The sequence below is a fragment of the Gracilinanus agilis genome, chromosome 3 (genome assembly GCF_016433145.1).
Source record: "Gracilinanus agilis isolate LMUSP501 chromosome 3, AgileGrace, whole genome shotgun sequence".
In the NCBI taxonomy this organism is placed as follows: domain Eukaryota; kingdom Metazoa; phylum Chordata; class Mammalia; order Didelphimorphia; family Didelphidae; genus Gracilinanus; species Gracilinanus agilis.
Genome location: NC_058132.1, coordinates 9,061,569 through 9,080,525, shown reverse-complemented (window position 1 = coordinate 9,080,525; position 18,957 = coordinate 9,061,569). Strand labels below are relative to the sequence as shown.

Below are 18,957 nucleotides of genomic sequence, written 5' to 3'. Positions count from 1 at the left end.
AGAGAGAGAGAGAGAGAGAGAGAGAGAGAGAGAGAGAAAGAGAGAGAGAGAGAGAGAGGGAGGGAGTGGGAAGGAGGACAGAGAGGCAGAGAGCTAGAGAGAGAAAGAGACAGAGATAGAGACAGAGAGAGAAGGAGAGAGGAGGAGGGAGGAGGGAGGGAGAAGGACAGAGAGGCAGAGAACTAGAGACAGAGAGGCTGAGAGAGAGGCAGGGGGAGGGCCTTCAGAGTCCAAGGACAGCTGCTTTGAGGTACTGAGTTAATCATTGGTGGCTGCCCAACTTCTGTCTCCCAGTGCACAGGGCTTTCGTTCTCATTTCCCTGGTGAGCCCGTCAAGGATGTGGCCCAGACCAAAGGTGCTGCTCCTTCTCCTGCCTTTGGCCGTGCTGTGGCTTCTCCCGTGGCCGTGGCAGGCGCTGTGGCTGGTACCTGCCTTAGTCCTGTGGCTTCCTCGATGGCTCCCCGACGGCTTGGCCCGCCGCTTCCCGGCCTGGGTCCGCTGGCTGCCCGAAGATCTCGCCTACATAGGCCACCTCCTGTACACCCCTCTGGTCCAGAAGTGTCTCTACAAGAGCTTTGTGGACGTGCTGGAGGCCCGGGCCAGGGCTGATCCAGACCGCCTGCTCGTGGTGGACACAGCCTCGGGCCGGCAGGTGAGCCTGGGGGAGATGGAGCGCCGGAGCTGCCAAGTGGCGCGGGCCCTGGGAGCAGCCCTGCAGGGGTCTGTGGGGCTGAAGGAAGGAGACGTGGCTGCTCTCTTCTTCTGCGGGCCGCAGGGCATCTCCGCCCTCACCCTCTGGTTTGGCCTCAGCAAGCTGGGCTGCCGGGTCGCCTGGATCAACTGCCATATCCGCGGGGCCCCCCTGCAGCATGCCGTGCTCAGCTCGGGGTGCTGCGTCCTAGTGGCTGACCCAGGTAGGTCCGTCCCCGCCTGCCTGCCTCGGGCTCTGCCCATCTCCCTTTCTTGGACCGTCTGGGGAGGGAGGCGGGAGCTGACCCCGGCTCTCCCCTTGCCGGGCTGGCCTCAGTTCGGAACCGCCCAGCCTAAGAAGGGCGCCAGGAAGCCCCGGAACAGCCCGGGGAGGAGAGCCCGGAGTCCCGCCCCCGGAGGCGAGCGGGAGAAAGCCCGAGGGCAGGGCGAATGGTGCCTCGGGGAGGCCCCGGGGCTGGCTTCGCAGCTTCCAGCTTCATCCTTTAGTTTAACCACAATTTGACCCGCTCCGGAGTTCCAGCTTCTGCGCCTCCCTGTCGGCCCTTCCCCAGCCACTGAGGAAGCAGCCCGAGAGCGGTTCCCCCCGCAGAGTCCGGCCAAACCCGTTTCCACTTAGACAGGTTGCAGGAAAACAATCAGAAGCCTAAAGTGAAAACAAACGCGCTTCCTTCTGCGCGCGGGGCCCGCCGCTCAGGCCTCCCTCCTGGGGAAGGAGCTCGGAGCATCCCTTGGTCGGGGGAGCGAGGGCTTTCCCGCCTCCTGTGTTCGAAGGGGTGTCCGTCACATGGGACAGACGTTCTCCTTATTGGTCCCAGAAGAAGCCCAGGAACACGGGAGGGGGAGCGCGGGGGAGGGGGAGTGGCAGAGAGACCATTTGAAGCTGGTTGCAGGAGAAACCACCTAACCACATAAGTTGTCCCCAAGTGGAATGTGCTGAGCTCCCCATCCCAGAGGTATTCAAGCCAGAGTCAGATGACTCCTTGACAGGAATGCTGTGGAGGGCTCCCTTCTCCAGGTACACGTTGGACTAGAGAGCCAGTTAGGTCCCTTCAAGCTCGGGGATTCCGGGTCTTTCTGGGTCTTTGGATCTCTCAGTCTCTTTGCCCCCTCCTCCTCTCTCTCAGTCTCTCATCCTCTCAGACTCTGAGTCTCTCTAGCTGCAACTCTGTGCCTCAGTTTCCCTGGTAACACTGCCTTCTTTTCTAGAGCTCCAGGAGGCTGTGGAAGCTGTTTTGCCGGAACTGATGGCCAGGGGCATTCGGTGCTTCTACCTGAGCTCTACGTCACCCACGAAGGGTGTGGAGCCCCTGAAGGGCCTCCTAGAGGCAGCCTCCTCAGATCCAGTGCCCCCCCAGATTCGAGCTGGAGTCACCCCTAAAAGCCGGAGTCTATTTATCTACACGTCTGGAACCACTGGTGAGGAAGGCTGCTCTGAGCAACACTCATCCTCTTGCCCGCCCCTCCCCCATCACCTTAAATTTCCAGCCCTTGAACCCCTGACCCTTCGTCTATCCATCTTCCCCTCACCCATTGGTTTGGGGAGCTTTGGGAAGAAGGGGTTGTAGTCCGCTCTTAGAGGAAGTCAAGGAAGCTGGGAGTCAGAGACGAGGAGGGAGAGCATTCCAGGCAAGGGAGATAGGGGGAGAAAATGCCTAGAAGAGTTTTGTGTGTGGAATAACAAGGAGACCAGTGTGGTGGAGGGGGAAGAGGGAAAGGGGAAGGTACAAGAAAACTGGAAAGATGGGGGCAGAGGCTAGCTCAACGGTTGGCAACCTTTTTGGCCCTGAGAGCCATAAATGCCTGCTGAAGAAGGAGGATGGAGGCAGAAGGCGCTGGAATATGGGGCTGGGGTTGAAGGGCCCCCTGGGGCACATCCTGGGGCTCTGCCCGGACTGGCCAATCGGGATGTGGAGCCAGATATGGCTCGAGAGCCATACCTTGCCGACCCCTGGTCTAGCTTAAGAAGAACTTAGAATGCCAGAGGATTTTGTATTTGCTCCTAGAGGCAATAGGGAGCCACTGGAGTTTATTGAGTACGGTATTGACATGATCAGACCTAGAAAGCCACTTTGGGGGCTGAAGGAAAGATTGAGTGGAGAAGGGAGAGACTTGAGACTCCCTATTCTACATCTCTGCTTCCCCCCCCCCCCTCCCAGCGGGCTATTCTAATGTGGAAGTTAGAGAGAGAGATCATGAATTTCTGTTTTGGGCATGTTGAGTTTAAGCTGTTGAGTTTTCCTGACTTGGAGCCCCCAGAGCTTTTGCGCTGCCTTTGACACTTGTCCAGAGAAGTGAAGGAAGCCAGGAGGAGGAGCTGAAGAGGGAGAGGATTCCAGCTATGGGGGGACAGCCAGAGAAAAGACACAAAAGGAGTCAGTAGATGGAATTTCTTGTGCCAGAAAACATGAAGGGAGCCTGTCTATTGGACATCCAGTTCAAGATGTCTAAAAGGCAAATGGAGATGTGACCTTGGAAGTCAGCAGAGAGGTGGGAGCAGGATGGCTGGATTTAAGGATCTCTGGCTTAGAGATGATAGTCGGTGACAGTCTTCCCCCTGATTCTGCCTCCCTTGCTTCTGTCTGTGCCCATCACCCTTGCCCTTCCCTTCTCTCTCTCTTGCCTTTCAATGGCCACCTCCTTAAATTCCTAACCTCTCCAGAATGCCCCCGCTCGAACCCTACTCTCTTACTAATTTCCCTTTCCCTGTCAGTAGCATCCCTTCTCCCAGTCTTCCAGACTCAAAACCTGGATGTCGTCCTTGGATTCCTCTCCCATCCTCCCAAAGCCTCCAGTGCTTGGCCAATGCCTGGTATACATTAGGAACCTAATCAATGCTTGTGACCTGCCTGGATTGCTCTCTCTCTTTGCATATCCCCTCCCTACCAGGTTTCCCCAAGCCAGTGATTTTTACCCATGAGCGGATACTAGTTTTCGCGACAGGCTTGAAAATTTGTGGGGCCCGGAAGAATGATATCGTTTATGTGGTTCTGCCTCTCTACCATACCGCTGCCTTGATAATTGGCATCATGGGCTCCTTACAGCTAGGTGAGTAAATGAGTGAGTGGTTGCCTTCCCCGGCAGACTTTGGGATGACTGCTAGGCAGGGATGAGAGCCTCCAGGGTCCTCAAGGGGCGGCGTGACCTAGCAGAAAGGACTCTGGGATTGGGGTTGGAGGACATGAGCTTGAATCCCGATCTGGCTGCTTACTCAAGCCTATGTGATCTTGGAAAAATCATCTCCTTGGACTTCCTTAGTTTCCCCATTCGCAAAATGAGAGGCAGATGTGACGGTATCTAAATTCTGTTGCAGTTCTAGAATTCTAATCCTGTTCCTATCTGTGACTAGGCCAGAATATTGTCACAGCCTCCTTACTGGTTATTGTCCCTGATTTTGATCAATGGCCAGAGACCCCTTCCTCAAGCCCCGCACAGCCCTTTATGTCCATCGCCTGTACTTGGGGTGGAGGAGATCTGTCTCCAGACCCGAGTTAAGGCCTGAGAAGCCAAGGAAGACCTGAATTCCCAGACTAAGTGAGAGACAAGACGCAGAGGCCCTAAGTGACTCGATGTGTGAGCCTAGGCACTTCCTCTCAATTATCTGGGTCCTTCTGGGCTGCCTCCCCTGCCTACCGGGTAGGGCTGCTAGGGTGTTGGTCTTCCGTAGTCTTTCTGGCTGTTTGGTGACACTGGTGATACTTTAGGGAGGCCGTCTCTGCTCTGAGCTGCTTTCCCCTCCATGTAGGATGGACACACTGACTCTCTAGAAGGTTTAGCTGTCCGGGGGGATCCCGGAGCCCCAGATTCCATGGGGTCCAGTCTGCTGTTCCTAGGAGTGGGCCAATCTTCACCTCCCCATACGCAGACCTAAGAAGTCTGGGAACGCAGGAGTAGGGTGGGTGCCGAGGGCTGGGAGAGCCAGCACGAGGCTGCTCGTCTGACCAGTCCTTATCGCTGGCCCAGGGTGCACCATAATCCTGGCCCCGAAGTTCTCAGCCTCAAATTTCTGGGATGACTGCCGGAAGTATCAGGTGACGGTCATTCAGTACATTGGTGAACTCCTTCGATATCTCTGTAACACCCCTGAGGTGAGTGTAATTCTCCACCCCCCCAGGTTTGCCCAATAGAGAACACAAACTCCTTCCCAACCCCAGATGAAGTCTAGGGAGACAGACTAGGAGACCTGGTCAACCCAGGGCAAGATTCCTTCAAGGGAAATCTCGGGAGGATGCCATCTGTGTAGCCCGAGGGAGAACTTTCCCCAAATAAACCCATCCAATTTCCCAAATTTCCCCAAATTCCCAAATCCCTAGAGAGGATGCCACCTGTGTAGCCCGAGGGAGAACTTCCCCCAAATAAAGCCACGAGTGGCCCTTCTGCCACAAATCTCCCAAGAGAGGAACCTTCCTCTCCCTTGGGTGACCTTGGGCCGGTCTCCCACAGCGACCTTGTGACCGAGAGCACCGCGTCCGGCTGGCTATTGGCAACGGTCTTCGGCAAGAAATCTGGACCCGGTTCCTGGAGCGCTTTGGGCCCATTCAAATCTGCGAAGCCTATGGCTCCACAGAGGGGAATTTTGGCCTCCTTAACTACCCGGGACGTGTGGGATCTATAGGCAAGAGCAGCTTTTTGCTTCGGGTGAGCAGAACCGCTCCGTCACCCCCTCCCCGTGGCTTTCCTCCTACCCCGGCAGACTGACTGCTCTGGGCTCCCACTCCTGGAGGGTCTGTGAAACCTGGAGCCGTTGAATTCTGACCCTTATCCAGCAGGTGCCAGGACCTCTAGGACCACGCTCTCTGACACTGTGCCTCCCAACGTGGAAGAGCCCTTCTCAAGCTCTCACCCAAAGCACTTAGCATAGTTCCTGGCACAGAGTAGGCATTTAACAAATTCTTAGTCCCTTCTCTCCCTTACCCACAACTTTTCTCCCTATTTCCCTTAGTTGCTTTGTCCTCATGAGATCATCCAGTTTGATATTGAGACTGAGAAGCCCATTCGGGACGACAAAGGACGCTGCATCCCGGTGGAGCCTGGTACGAGGGCTGGGGCTGGCCGGGGCGGGCCATGGTGATGGGTTAAGAGGGAAGGAGAACAGCTACCTCCCAGCCGAGAGGCTCCTCTCACCAAACTCACTCCCAAGCCCAGAGCCTTTCCCCACAAATGCCTTCCCTGCCTCTGTTTCTCTCCTGTCATTCTCTCTCTCTCCCTAGGAGAAACAGGGCTCCTGGTATCACAGGTCACCAAGTACAATCCCTTCCCGGGGTACCTTGGTTTAAAGCAGCAAACAGAGAAGAAGTTGCTCCGGGATGTTCTGCGCCCAGGGGACATTTACTTCAATTCTGGGGACTTGGTGTCTAGGGACTCGGATGACTTCTTCTACTTCCACGACCGCACTGGGGACACATTTCGGTCAGAGGAAAGACCTTTAGGACTGGGGTTAGGGGAGAAAGATTTCAGGTTCTGATGGGAAGAGGTGGACTGTTCCTCTCTTGAGGAAGATGTCAAGTTCAGGGGATTTCTGGTCTGGGACTTGGGAGCTCCTGAGGGGCCACGGTAGCACTGACCTAGAAAGAAACTCTCTTGTGCCCCCACAGCTGGAAGGGAGAGAATGTGTCTACACGGGAGGTGGAGGGTGTTTTGTCCTTGGTGGACTTCCTGGAGGAGGTGAATGTCTACGGTGTTCCAGTACCTGGTGAGAAGGTCTGGAGGGGAGGAGTGCCATCCCCTCAAAAGCCAGAGCTCAGGGTTGCTTGGAGAAGAGGAGATAGGACTAAGGTGGGTGAGCCTTGTGCTGTAGCCTGGCCCAAGGCTGCCTCAGGAGGTGTCCCTCCTGGCCACCTTCAGACATAGAGGGTCTCCACCTATTACAGGTAAAGGCAGAAAGCTGCTATACCAACAACTGGTCTGGATTGGGTGAAAAATACCAGTTGAAGAGAAGGGAAGGTGATTTTTGGGGGGCCAAAGAATGATAGAACTAGGATGGACACTGGCTTCACCTCCTGTTCTTGGGAGGAAGAGGGACTCCTGGAGGGGACTCCTTGTCTTCAAGAGTCATGATGACATCAGGGAAAAAGCTCAATTCCAAGAGATGATATTTGGAGGCCATTGTCCATCTCTCTGCTGAGAAGCTTTCCTGCCATATCCTCCCCCCACAGTGTGAAGACCCAAACTGGACAGTCAGGGCCCCGACAATCTTAGACCTGGCCTCTGCTTGGAAGGGCAGGAAGAAGGGGACCAGTGGGGAGCCATTTTGCCCCAGTCCCTCTTCAGTTCCAATGACACAGTTCATGCCCACAGGTTGTGAGGGAAAGGTTGGGGTGGCAGCTGTGCGGCTGAGTCCTGGAAAAACATTCGATGGTCAGAAACTATATCACTTCACTGAGAAGGAGCTCCCAGCCTATGCTGTCCCACGCTTCATTCGGATCCAGGTGAATGTCTATCCTGGGAGAAATGGAAACCCTGGGAAATCATGGGAGAAGAAAAGGGAAGGGGGCCTGAGATTAAGGGTCAGAGATTGAGGGCCCCCTCGCTGAATCATCTTTCCCTTCTTTCAGGACTTTCTGGAAAGTACAGGCACATTTAAGCTCACTAAGTTTCAGTTGGTTCAGGAGGGTTTTGACTTGAGGATAATTCCTGACCCACTGTATGTGTTGGACAACAACTCCAGAACCTTCCAGCCACTGACCCCAGATCTGCATCATGCCATCTTGAATGGAAGCATCCGGCTGTGACTTCTGCCTCTAAAACCCAAGGCATTCACATTCGCCCTTAACCCAAAGGTTCCTACGTCCACCCTCCCTAATCCACACCTCAGACAATCTCGGTGTGGTTTCAGGGAGGTGGGGAGGGGAACAAGGAGTCCTTCAACATTTTCTTGGCAAGAAGGTGAAAGACAACTTTTCTCAGACCTTGTCAATTTGGTGAGAATGGGGGAGGAGGTTGTTTCACTACATTTAGCATCCTTGGCTTTCTGCTCAGCATTCTGGTGAGAATAGTCAGGTAACAGCTTCCCCGTGTTCCCCCCAAAGCCCCCGAGAACCACCTTTCTAGCACTTGGGGATAACACTATGGAGACAAACATGAAAATGAAACCAGTATTTGACTTCAGAAGCTTATGATCTAATGCTTCAATACTTGGAGGAATAAGGAAGAAGAGGATGGAGATGACAATGACGGGATAAGGCAGGAACTGCCTAAACTCTCCCAAATTCACCTCCAAACAACTATATATTTATAAAATCAAAACCACCTCCAAAGGAACTCTGGAATGGTAGAGCCAACAAAAAGATGCAGTGAAACCATTTCCAGGCCAAATAGAACTTAGAAGACCAACAGGAAAGATTAGTCTCCCCAGGGTAAGAGAGGAGTATGATCCAGTTCAGTTCAGACTGCTCCTGGAAAAGCCACTAACAGAAAAGCTACCAGCAAGGCTCCTTTGTCCTGCAGCCAGGCACTCTGAGTCCCCACACAGCCATGCCAGGCAGCTAGAAACTGGTAAAGCCCAGCTCAGCAGCCAGGCACAGGCAACCCCAGCCCAGGAAATTTGGGATAGCACCCTCTCCAACTCAGGAACAGAACCCAAGTTGAATATCAAGGTAAAAGTCACAAAACAGGCTATCACAAAAAGCAAAAGACAAAAAGAAACTGATCGTAGAAAGTTACTTTAGGGTCCTGGGTTCAAATATGACCTCAGATACTTCCTAGCTCTGTGACCTTGGGCAAGTCACTGAATACCCATTGCCTAGCCCTTATCACTCTTCTACCTTGAAACCAATATACAGTGTTGATTCTAGATGGAAGGTCAGGATTTCAAAGGAAAAGATGAGAAAAGGAAAGGAAAGGAAAGGAAAGGAAAGGAAAGGAAAGGAAAGGAAAGGAAAGGAAAGGAAGGGAAAAAGAAAGGAAAGGAAAGAGGAAAAGACCAAAACTGAACAAGAAAGCTTGATGTTCAAATTCAAAATTCAAGAGGTGAACAGGAAAGAGAAAAAAGAAGGGATTCAATAAGTGCTGTAAGAAATAGTGAGCAGACTAATTGTTCGAAAACTTGGAAAGAACTACATAAGATAATGAAGAGTGAAATGAGTAGAACCAAGAGAACACGTAAACAGCAAAAGATTTCATATTTAAAGAATAACTTGTGAATGAACTGAGAAGTGGAAACACTAAAGGAATAAGCTGAATATTTTGCCAAGTGCTGTCTTCTGTGGTACGGAAAGGCTTTAAATAAATAAATGAATGAATTGAATATAAGAATATATTATATACAAACATACAAATAAATACATAAAATATATCATAATAAATATAAGATAAGGATAAGGAGAGAATATAAATGAATAAATGGATGAATAAATAAAAAATAAAAACAAACAAACAAATAAATAAATAAGAAAGATACCCTAACTCCTTAGGAGAATCCTTAGCATCCAGAGGGGACCAGACTTTCCAGAATTAGTGGGAGGTGGGAAAGGACATCTATTTTGAAAAGTACATATTATACATTATCATCTGCATTATACATCTACTTATAAATGTTATATATACCCAATGATTCCAGCAATGGAAATGGAACATAAAACAACACAAGTGAACACTGGAGAATTTTAGTGAACAATCAGTCCTGGAGAAGAGTGGAGGAAAAAGCACCTCCTTCCTCTCTAAAATAAGGGAGGGGCACACACTATGCCATCTACAGGAAGACACAGTTATGTGTTGGTTGGTTTTGCCAAGTTACTTTTTCGCTTTCTATTTCTAGACTTTAGTTAGGAGTGATGGCGTTCTGGGGAGAGCCGGGAGAAACGATATGTTCAGAATTGAGGGTTGTGTAAAAACAAAAGATTTCAATGAGATCACATTTTTAAGTAAATTTTCTTTTTTTTTTTAAACCCTTAACTTCTGTGTATTGGCTCATAGAAGGAAGAGTGGTAAGGGTGGGCTATGGGGGCCAAGTGACTTGCCCAGGGTCACACAGCTGGGAAGTGTCTGAGGCTGGATTTGAACCCAGGACCTCCCGTCTCTAGGCCTGACTCTCAATCCACTGAGCTACCCAGCTGCCCCCAAGTGAATTTTCCAATGCCATGAATGAGTGGCTGTTTGGGAGAGGAGAAGTTTCCTGAATATAGAAAATGAAGGAATGAATGAATGAGCAAAAAGTGTTTATGAAGTACTTACAGTATGCCCAGCATGGATACTAAGTACTGGGGATATAAAGGAAAAAAGCAAACCCCTACAGGAACTGAAATTCTAATGGAGAAAACCATCTACATCAGTGGTTCCCAAACTTTTTTGGCCTACTGCCCCTTTTCAAAAAAAAATATTCCTTAGCCCCCTGGAAATTAATTTTTAAAAAATTTTAATAGCAATTAATAGGAAAGATAAATGCACCTGTGGCTATCACTGCTCCCTCGGATCGCTGCAGCCCCCACCAGGGGGCGGTGGCGCCCACTTTGGGAATCACTGATCTACGAAAGGAATGGAAGCCAAGGAAGAGAGTTAAAGAATGGCAAGTGAGATAAAAGAGCAGTGAATAGAAACTCTCTTTCAGGTGGTAATAGCTTTCATTGGTATTTGAAGAGAAATAGGTGAATAGTTGGAGAAAAGATAGCCATCCAGTAACAGAATGAAAGATGGCGCCCAATGAAGATGAGGTTGCAGGGTCCCAGAAAGCACACAGCTAAATGGCTTGGGTCCTCTCGTGTAGAAGGCAGGGCAGCAATGGCAACAGCAGGAATGCCAGAACAGAAAACGGCAGGGATGAAGATGAGCACTCAAGTCCCCAGAAAGCTCCATGGGACACTGAGAGGCTATTTGACGAGTTGGTCATTGCACTCACCAGTCTGTACCAGAGCTAAGACTTGAAACCTGGTCTTCCAGATGTCAAGGCTGGCCCTCTTTCCATTATTAGGAGCAAGGGACTGTGACGAGGACAATAATGGACACACCAATGCATGTGCCACAGCCCTTACCTTGTGGAACCTTACAATGTGGTAGGTAGGGGATAGACTGCATTACCAAAAGAACAAACACAAAACAAAAACACCCCCCCCCAATCTACAAAAAGAGCCAGGGGATTATATGCACTGGTTAAATTTTAACTTGGCTGATAAATAGAGAAGTCAGCAAGTGGGACAAACTAGATAAGGAAGACTCAAACACAATGAAATTCTATAGTCAATGATTGATAAACCCAATGGCCTACAGTTTCTTGGCTACAGACTCCCTCACCTTTGTCTCTTAGTGACGTTTCTCCTTGAAAAGGCACACCTTGGGGGCAGCTGGATAGCTCAGTGGATTGAGAGCCAGGCTTAGAGATGGGAGGTCCTGGGTTCAAATCTGTCCTCAGACACTTCCTAGCTGGGTGACCCTGGGCAAGTCACTTGACCCTCATTGCCTAGCCCTTACCACTCTTCTGCCTTGGAGCCAATACACAGTATTGAGTCCAAGAGGGAAGGTGAGGGTCTAAAAAAAAAAAAAAGAAAAGGCACACCTTTCTCTCTACACAAATCATCTCCTTTACATTAAAGCGGCTGGCACTTAAATTGTTCTGGGGCCCCTCACGATCCCCCTTTTTTAGTTACTATTTGATGTCTACAAGAAACCAGTACAAAGGAGCAATAATAAATGGGAACCTGGGAGTCACATATAAACCATCCAAAAGACCAAAGGCTCATTCATCATTCTAAATTTGTATCATCTAATAACGTGGGCCATCTTCTGATCCCTGTCTCGATTTGTTTCCTTGGCGACAGCATCCCATCCCATGGATTCACGCTGATGAGGCTCAAATCGGCCACCCTGCCCCATACTCTGCTGACCTCCAAGCTCAAATCTCCAGCTGCCTCTCAGCTATCTTGGACTGCACATGAAGTAGCTATTTTAAACACAGGTCCAGCATGGAACTCATTCTCTTTCCCTTTCAGAGTCTTTCTTCCTACCTAAAATCTCGATCGCTGTTAAAGGTACCATTGTCTTCCCGGTCCCTCAGGCTCCCAACCCAGAAGCCTTCCTGGAGTTCTCACTATCTCTCAGTCCCCATAACCAGGCTGCTGCCAAAGCCTGTTGATTTAATCACAAGCTTCAGGCAAAAATAGTCATTTCTCCCTTCTGTTTCCATCATTTCTTCCCAGGCAACTAGCTCGTCTTTGTGTGAATTAAATCCAGAAGAGAGTGTCCTCTCATTGGGTCCTCTACGTGTTGAAGAATGAAACGATCTCTATAGCCAATCAAAGAGTTTTCACACTTATTGTTTATGCTCTATTTACCTTCCCTGGTCCATTCCTTTCTTGGAAAAATTCCCAGGGACTCAGCGATCATGGCTCTCTGTGCTGCTCCTCCAAAACCAGCTTCGGGGTCCTGTTCCAAGACCTTTCTACCTTACAGATCAAATATTGTTTGGAAGAAGGCAATATGTTACAAAGGTTAACAGAGACTGGCCACCTCTGGTAGGGAGAGCAGAACATAAGGCCCAGCAGGCAAGATTCAAGTGAGAGAACAAAGGAATGTCTTCTTTTTTTAAACTCTTAACTTCTGTGTATTAGCTTCTAGGTGGAAGAGTGGTAAGGGTGGGCAATGGGGGTCAAGTGACTTGCCCAGGGTCACACAGCTGGGAAGTATCTGAGGCCAGATTTGAACCCAGGACCTCCCATCTCTAGGCCTGACTCTCAATCACCGAGCTACCCAGCTGCCCCCTCAAGTGAGAGAACAAAGAAGAAAGTTCAGAAACCTCCAACCTCCTATTCCTATGCTCATCTTTTGTCTTCTTTTTCTAGGTGGTCCATGGGATATACACCTTGTCTTGGTGTAGGGTGTGAGATGTTGATCTAAACCGAATCTCTCCCATATTGTTGTCCATTTTCCCAGCAGTTTTTGTCAAAGAGTGACTTCTTATCCCCAAAGCTGGGATCTTTGGGTCTACCAAACCCTAGATTGCGAAAGTCATTTGGCCCTAATCGATTCCATTGATCCACTCTTCTATTTCTTCGTCAGTACCAGATTGTTTTGATGATCGCCGCTCTGTGATCTTTTAAGATCTGGGACTGCTAGACCAACATTCTTCACATTTTTTTCATTAGTTCCCTTGATATTCTTGACCTTTTGTTCTTCCAGATGAATTTTGTTATTTTTTTTCTAGTTCCATAAAATAGTTTTTTAGTAGTTTGATAGGTGTGGCCCTGAATAAATAAACTAATTTAGATAGGGTTGTCATGTTTATTATGTTAGCTAGGGCTACCCATCTGCAATTAATGTTTTTCCAGTTGTTTAGATCTGCTCATCATTTCTTAGGGCACAATAATAGTCCATCACATTCATATACCATGATCTGTTCAGCCTTTCCTCAATTCATGGGCATCATCTCAATTTCTAACTCTTTGTCACCAAAAAAACAGTTGCTATAAATAATTTTGTACATACGGGTCCTTTTCCTTTTCTTTTGATCTCTTTAGGATATATAGTGGTTTTGCTGGGGAAAAGGGGTATTTACTGGTTTGGGGTTTTTTTGCTTTTTTTTTAAACCCTTAACTTCTATGTATTGGCTCCTTGGTGGAAGAGTGGTAAGGGTGGGCAATGGGGATCAAGTGACTTGCCCAGGGTCACACAGCTGGGAAGTGTCTGAGGCCAGATTTGAACCTAGGACCCTCCTGTCTCTAGGCCTGACTCTCCATCCACTGAGCTACCCAGCTGCCCTCTCCACAAATATTTTCAACAGAATTTCTCTTTCTAGTTCTTCCTACTGGGTTTTGTTGATAATATTACAGAAATTCTGATGATTTATGTGTATTTATTTTATTTTTTTAATTTAAACTTTTTTTCCAAATTTTACAAAACCAAATAAAACTAGCATTTTCATATACAAAAGAAAAAGAAGATGGTATACAAATGAAATCACAAATTTGCTATAGGTTTAGCTTACGTTTCTTCAACTCTACATAATAAATCCTGTCCACACGTGTCCCAGCCTCTTCCTACCTGCCTCACATCACAAAAGTTATCATCAAGGTGGCCAACATGTACATATAAATTAAGTCTTTCATATGACATCTTTCTGTTTATTTTCTGGAGGAAATATCCACATTTATTCTTCCAGCATTAATTCAGTGGCTGTGTATAATGTTCTCATTTTACTCATTTCTTTGTTTTTAATTTAAATATTTTATTTTTTAAGAAAAATTTTCCATGGTTACATGATTCTTGTTTTTACTTTCCCCTTCACCCTCCCCCCCCATAGCTGATGTGCATTTCCACTGGTTTTAACATGTGTGATCAATCAAGACCTATTTCCATATTATTGATAGTTGCACTGGGGTGGTCATTTAGTGTCTATATCCCCAACCATGTCCGCATCAACTCATGTGTTCAAGCAGTTGTTTTTCTTCTGTGTTTCCTCTCCTGTAGTTCTTCCTCTGAATGTGGGTAGCATCTTTACCATAAATCCCTCAGAACTGTCCTGGGTCATTGTAGTGCTGCTGGTACAGATGTCCATTACATTCGATTTTACCACAGTGTATCAGTCTCTGTGTACAATGTTCTTCTGGCTCTGCTCCTTTCACTCTGCATCTATTCCTGGAGGTCTTTCCAGTTCACATGGAATTCCTCCAGTTCATTATTCCTTTGAGCACAATAGTATTCCATCACCCGCCATATACCACAATTTGTTCAACCATTCCCCAATTGAAGGGCAATCCCTCATTTTCCAATTTTTCGCCACCACAAAAAGTGCAGCTATAAATATTTTTGTACAAGTCTGTTTATCTATGATCTCTTTGGGTTATATGTGTATTTATTTTGTATCCTGCAACTCTGCTAAAGTTATTTGTTTCAATTAGTTTTTAATTCATTGTCTAGGATTCTTGAAGTATACCATTGTATCATCTGCAAAGAGTGATGGTTTTGTTTCCTCATTCCCTGTTCTAACCTCTTCCATTTCTTTTTCTTCTCTTACTGCCATAGCTAGCATTTCTAATGCAATACTGAAAAATAGTAACAATAAAGGGAAACTAGGTGGCTCAGTGAATAGAGTCCCGTACCTAAAGATTGAGGTCTGAGGTTTAAACCTGGTTCTCAGGTACTTCCTAGCTGTGTGACCCTGGGCAAGTCACTTAACCCCCACTGCCTAGCCCTTATCACTCTTCTGTCTTGGAACTAACACATAGTGTTAATTCTAAGATGGAAGGTAAGAGTTGTTTTTTTTTTTTAATTTTAAAAAGTGAGACTAATAGGCATCCTTGTTTCTCCCCTGATATTATTGGGAAGTCTTCCAACTTATCACAGATAATGCATGCTGATGGTTTTAGGTAGAAACTACATATTATTTTACAAACCATCCATTGTTGTTGTCATCAGTCATATCTGACTCTTTGTGACCCCATTTTGGATTTTCTTGGCAAAAGTCCTGGAGTGATTTGCTATTTCCATCTCTAGCTCGTTTTACAGATGAGGAAACTGAGGCAAACAGGATTAAGTGACCTGCCCAGGGTCCCATGACTAGTAAGTATCTGAGTCTGCATTTGAACTCAGGTCTTTCCTACTACAGGCTACCTAACTGCCTTGAGAGGCCTATTATATCTAACTTTTCTAAAATTTTATTCATCTCCTTAATTTCTTTCTTATTTATTTTATGTAGCCCTAAGAGAAAAAAGTTAAGGTTCCCTACTGGAATACTTTTGCTATCTATTTCCTCTTATAATTCATTTAACTTTTCCTTTTGGAATTTGGTTGCTTCGGCCAGTTGGTACATATGTGTTTAATATTGATAGTGTTTTTTTGTTTTTTTGTCTATGGTGCCTTTTTAGCAAAATATATTTCCCTGTTGATCTCTTTAATTAGATCTATTTTTGCTTTTGCTTCATCTGAGCATGCTTGCTCTCCCTGCCTTTTTTACTTCAATTAAACCATAACAGAATCCACTCCAGCCCCTTATTTTTACTCCATGTGTATTTCTCTGTTTCAAATGTTTTTCTTCTTAAGAATGTATGATTGAATTTGGAGTTGTAATCCATCCTGTTATCTACATGTTTTATGGTGATTTCATCCCACTCACATTCACAGTTATGATGACTAACTGTGTATTTCTTTCCATCCTATTTTCTCACCTTTATCTTCTCTCTCTTTTTACCTTGTCCCCTCCTCAAAAGTCTGTCTGCTTCTGACCACTTCCTCCCTTGAAACGCTCTCCCATCTATTAGCCATCCACCCCCTTATTCACCTTCTCTCATCTTTTTGCCCTCCTACTTCCCTGTTCAGTAAGTTAGATTTCCACATACATCTCAATATGTAGGTGTACATATATATATATATATATATTTTTTTTTTCCTCCCTTTTTGAACCAATTCTGATGAGAGTAAGGTTCAAGGACTACCTGGCGCCCTGCTTCCATTTCTCTCATTTCCTCCTCCATTATAATTTCCTCCTCTTCCCTTCCTTTCCCTCTGGTTTTGGTTTTGACCCAGGAAGGCATCTCGCTCCTCCGTAGGAAGAAGCACTAGAGGTCCTCTTCTCCCAAGAAATGTGAGCAGGTCCCCTGCTCTCCTGCAGCCAGAGGCTCTGGTGCCCCTTTCTACCTTGGGTCTGACCAGGGCCCCTGGTCCCCTGTGAGTGACCGCAAGTCCTCTCTGGAATTGTGACCAGGACCCCGACTTCTTTTGGCCCTGGAACTGTGACTCTGGCCCACTCTTCAGTGGCCAGAAAGGCTACTGTTTCTCTTCCAACATTTGACATCATGTAGGAAACCTACACGCTGTCCAGCGTATCCTGTCTGTGTCTTGTATGGACAAAGCTTTTTGTGGTCTCTGCTATCACATCGCATTTATTAAGGACTAGAAGGTTCAGGCTCTGTGCTAAACACTAGAGATCCCAAGGGAGGCCAAAAGCGTTCCTGACCTCAAGGATCTTACAATCTAATGGTGGAGACAACAAGCAAACAGCTTTGTACAAACAAGCTGTGGACAAGATAAATGGAAGATTATCAACAGGAAGAAGACCCTGCCCCCTTAGGGAGGATTGGGAAATGCTTCTTAATAGAACTGGGATTTGAGAGAAGCCAGGAAATCTAGTAGGCAGGGATGAGGCTCCAAGCCCTGGGACAGTGTCTGAATATGCGTGGAATAGGAAGAGATGGGGACTCATTAGAAGAACAGCAAGGGGGTGCAGCTGGGTAGGTCAGTGGATGGAGAGTCAGGCCTAGAGACAGGAGGTCCTAGGTTCAAATCTGACCTCAGACACTTCCCAGCTGTGTGACCCTGGGCAAGTCACTTGACCCCCATTACCCACTCTTGCCACTCTTCCACCAAGGAGCCAATACATAGAAGTTAAGAGTTTAAAAAAGAAGAAGAAGAACAGCAAGGAGGCTACTGTCACTGGATCAGAGGGAATATGAAGGTGGGAAATGGTTTAAGTTATGAAGCCAAATAGGGGTTTTTATTTGAGGAGCCACTGGAGTTGAATCGGATGATGGCAGGGAGTAGGGAATTGTGGAGGACTTGACATAATCAGAACCGCACTTAGAAAAAGCAATCGGATAGATTTTAAATGATTGTTGACTTTCAAAGACATTTAATGTGCAGCAGAGATAGAGAATCAATCCTATTTCTGATGATTCTTTTGCCTAATAGATGGCAAACTTCAAGTGCTAATCCATCCTCCAGAGATCGAAAGTCCCCTCTTCCAAGAAGCCTTCTGAGATGCTCTTTCCCTTAATTGGAACTGATTGCTTTTTTCTGTGATTTCCCACATGACTCATTCTGGAATTCTTGATAGTGTTTTTAAGATTAGAGTTATGTGTCTCATGACCTAGCTTGATGCTCAGCTCTGATCCAAATTCAGGAGAGTAGGGAATCCTTTATTTTCCTTTGCCCTCTCCAAACATTTACATGCTATACAAATATCTACTGTCATCATGTATGTGTCATTTATGACCTCTGCCACACTGGACAAATCATGTCACCTATCTGGGTCTCAGTTTTCTATCTGCAGGACTATATGGCTGCAGAAGTCCTTTTCCAGTTCAGAGATATGTTCTCATCTTCTCAGTATTTCCTCGCAAAAAATGAACCAGTGCCAGCCCCAGAAAGGATCTTATAAGTCAGTGTAATCATTCGGTCAGTATTTAATAAATAAATGAATGAAGTATTATTTATAAATGAAGAAACATGCAAAGTCAATTGAGTTAAATTTCTCCTTTCTACTTCTGCAGTGTCACATAGATCCTAAATCTTTCATTGCTTCCCCTCTTTCCCTTTCCTTCCATTCTTTATCTTAGCTTTATAAAACATAATAAGTATGTATACTCATGAGAAGCAGAAATATTAGAGTTGATTTTTAAAAATACATTCTAGAGTGATATTTAAAGAAAAACAATTACCTAGGTACACAATTCTTTGTCTTTCTCATTAACAATCAGCTTTTGTTCATCACAGAGAGGACCATGTCAATTCTTTCCAGATTTAGTAGGATCAATTCATTTAGAACTGGAGGAATTCCATGTGAACTGGAACGACCTCCAGGAATTGATGCAGAGTAAAAGGAGCAGAACCAGGAGAATCAAATGTAATGGACTTTTTAAAAAACTAGCAACAATGCAATGACCCAGGACAATTCTGAGAGACTTATGAGAAAGATGTTATCCACATCCAGAGAAAGAACTGTGGGAGCAGAAATGCAGAAGAAAAACAACTGCTTGATCACATGGTTGATGGGGATATGATTAGGGATGCAGACTCTAAGAGATCATCCTGATGCAAATAATAATATGGAAATAGGTCTTGATCAATGACACATGTAAACCCAGTGGAATTGCTTGTTGGCTATGGGAGTGGGGTGGGAGGCAGAGAGGGAAAGAACATGAATTATGTAACCATGGAAAAATATTCTAAATTAATTAATTAAATAAAAATTTCAAATAAGAAAAAAGAATCAATTCATTTAGAATGTCCCTTGAATTTAGACCTTTCTGGAGTTGACCAACATGTCTAAAAAGTACATTTGTTAGTTGTTGGTAATTCTTTTGTTGAGGTCAGAAATGGCCAATTAATTCTTTCTCTTTAAAGCTTTTAGAGCAGCTAGGTGACACAGTGGGGCCTGGAGTCAGGAATGCTCAATTTCCTCAGTTCAGATCTAGACCCTTACTAGCTATGTGACTCTCTAGGCAAGTCATTTCACCATTTGCCTCAGTTTTCTCAACTGTAAAATGAACTGGAGAAGGAAATGGCCAACCAGTAACTTGCCATAGGGTCACAAAGAGTTGGACACAACT

At 46.5% G+C, this 18,957-nt stretch overlaps 1 protein-coding gene across 1 annotated transcript; it reads left to right on the top strand.

Annotated features, from left to right (window-relative positions):
- The first annotated feature begins 232 nt into the window (after positions 1–232).
- Positions 233–8,406, top strand: SLC27A5 (solute carrier family 27 member 5). The gene is made up of 10 exons (XM_044671017.1): positions 233–915; positions 1,919–2,128; positions 3,599–3,757; positions 4,673–4,797; positions 5,153–5,347; positions 5,652–5,742; positions 5,920–6,118; positions 6,304–6,401; positions 7,007–7,137; positions 7,264–8,406. The coding sequence occupies exons 1-10, from the start codon at positions 339–341 to the stop codon at positions 7,438–7,440; spliced, it is 1,962 nt and encodes a 653-aa protein (XP_044526952.1). The 5' UTR covers positions 233–338; the 3' UTR covers positions 7,441–8,406.
- Positions 8,407–18,957: the final 10,551 nt, after the last annotated feature.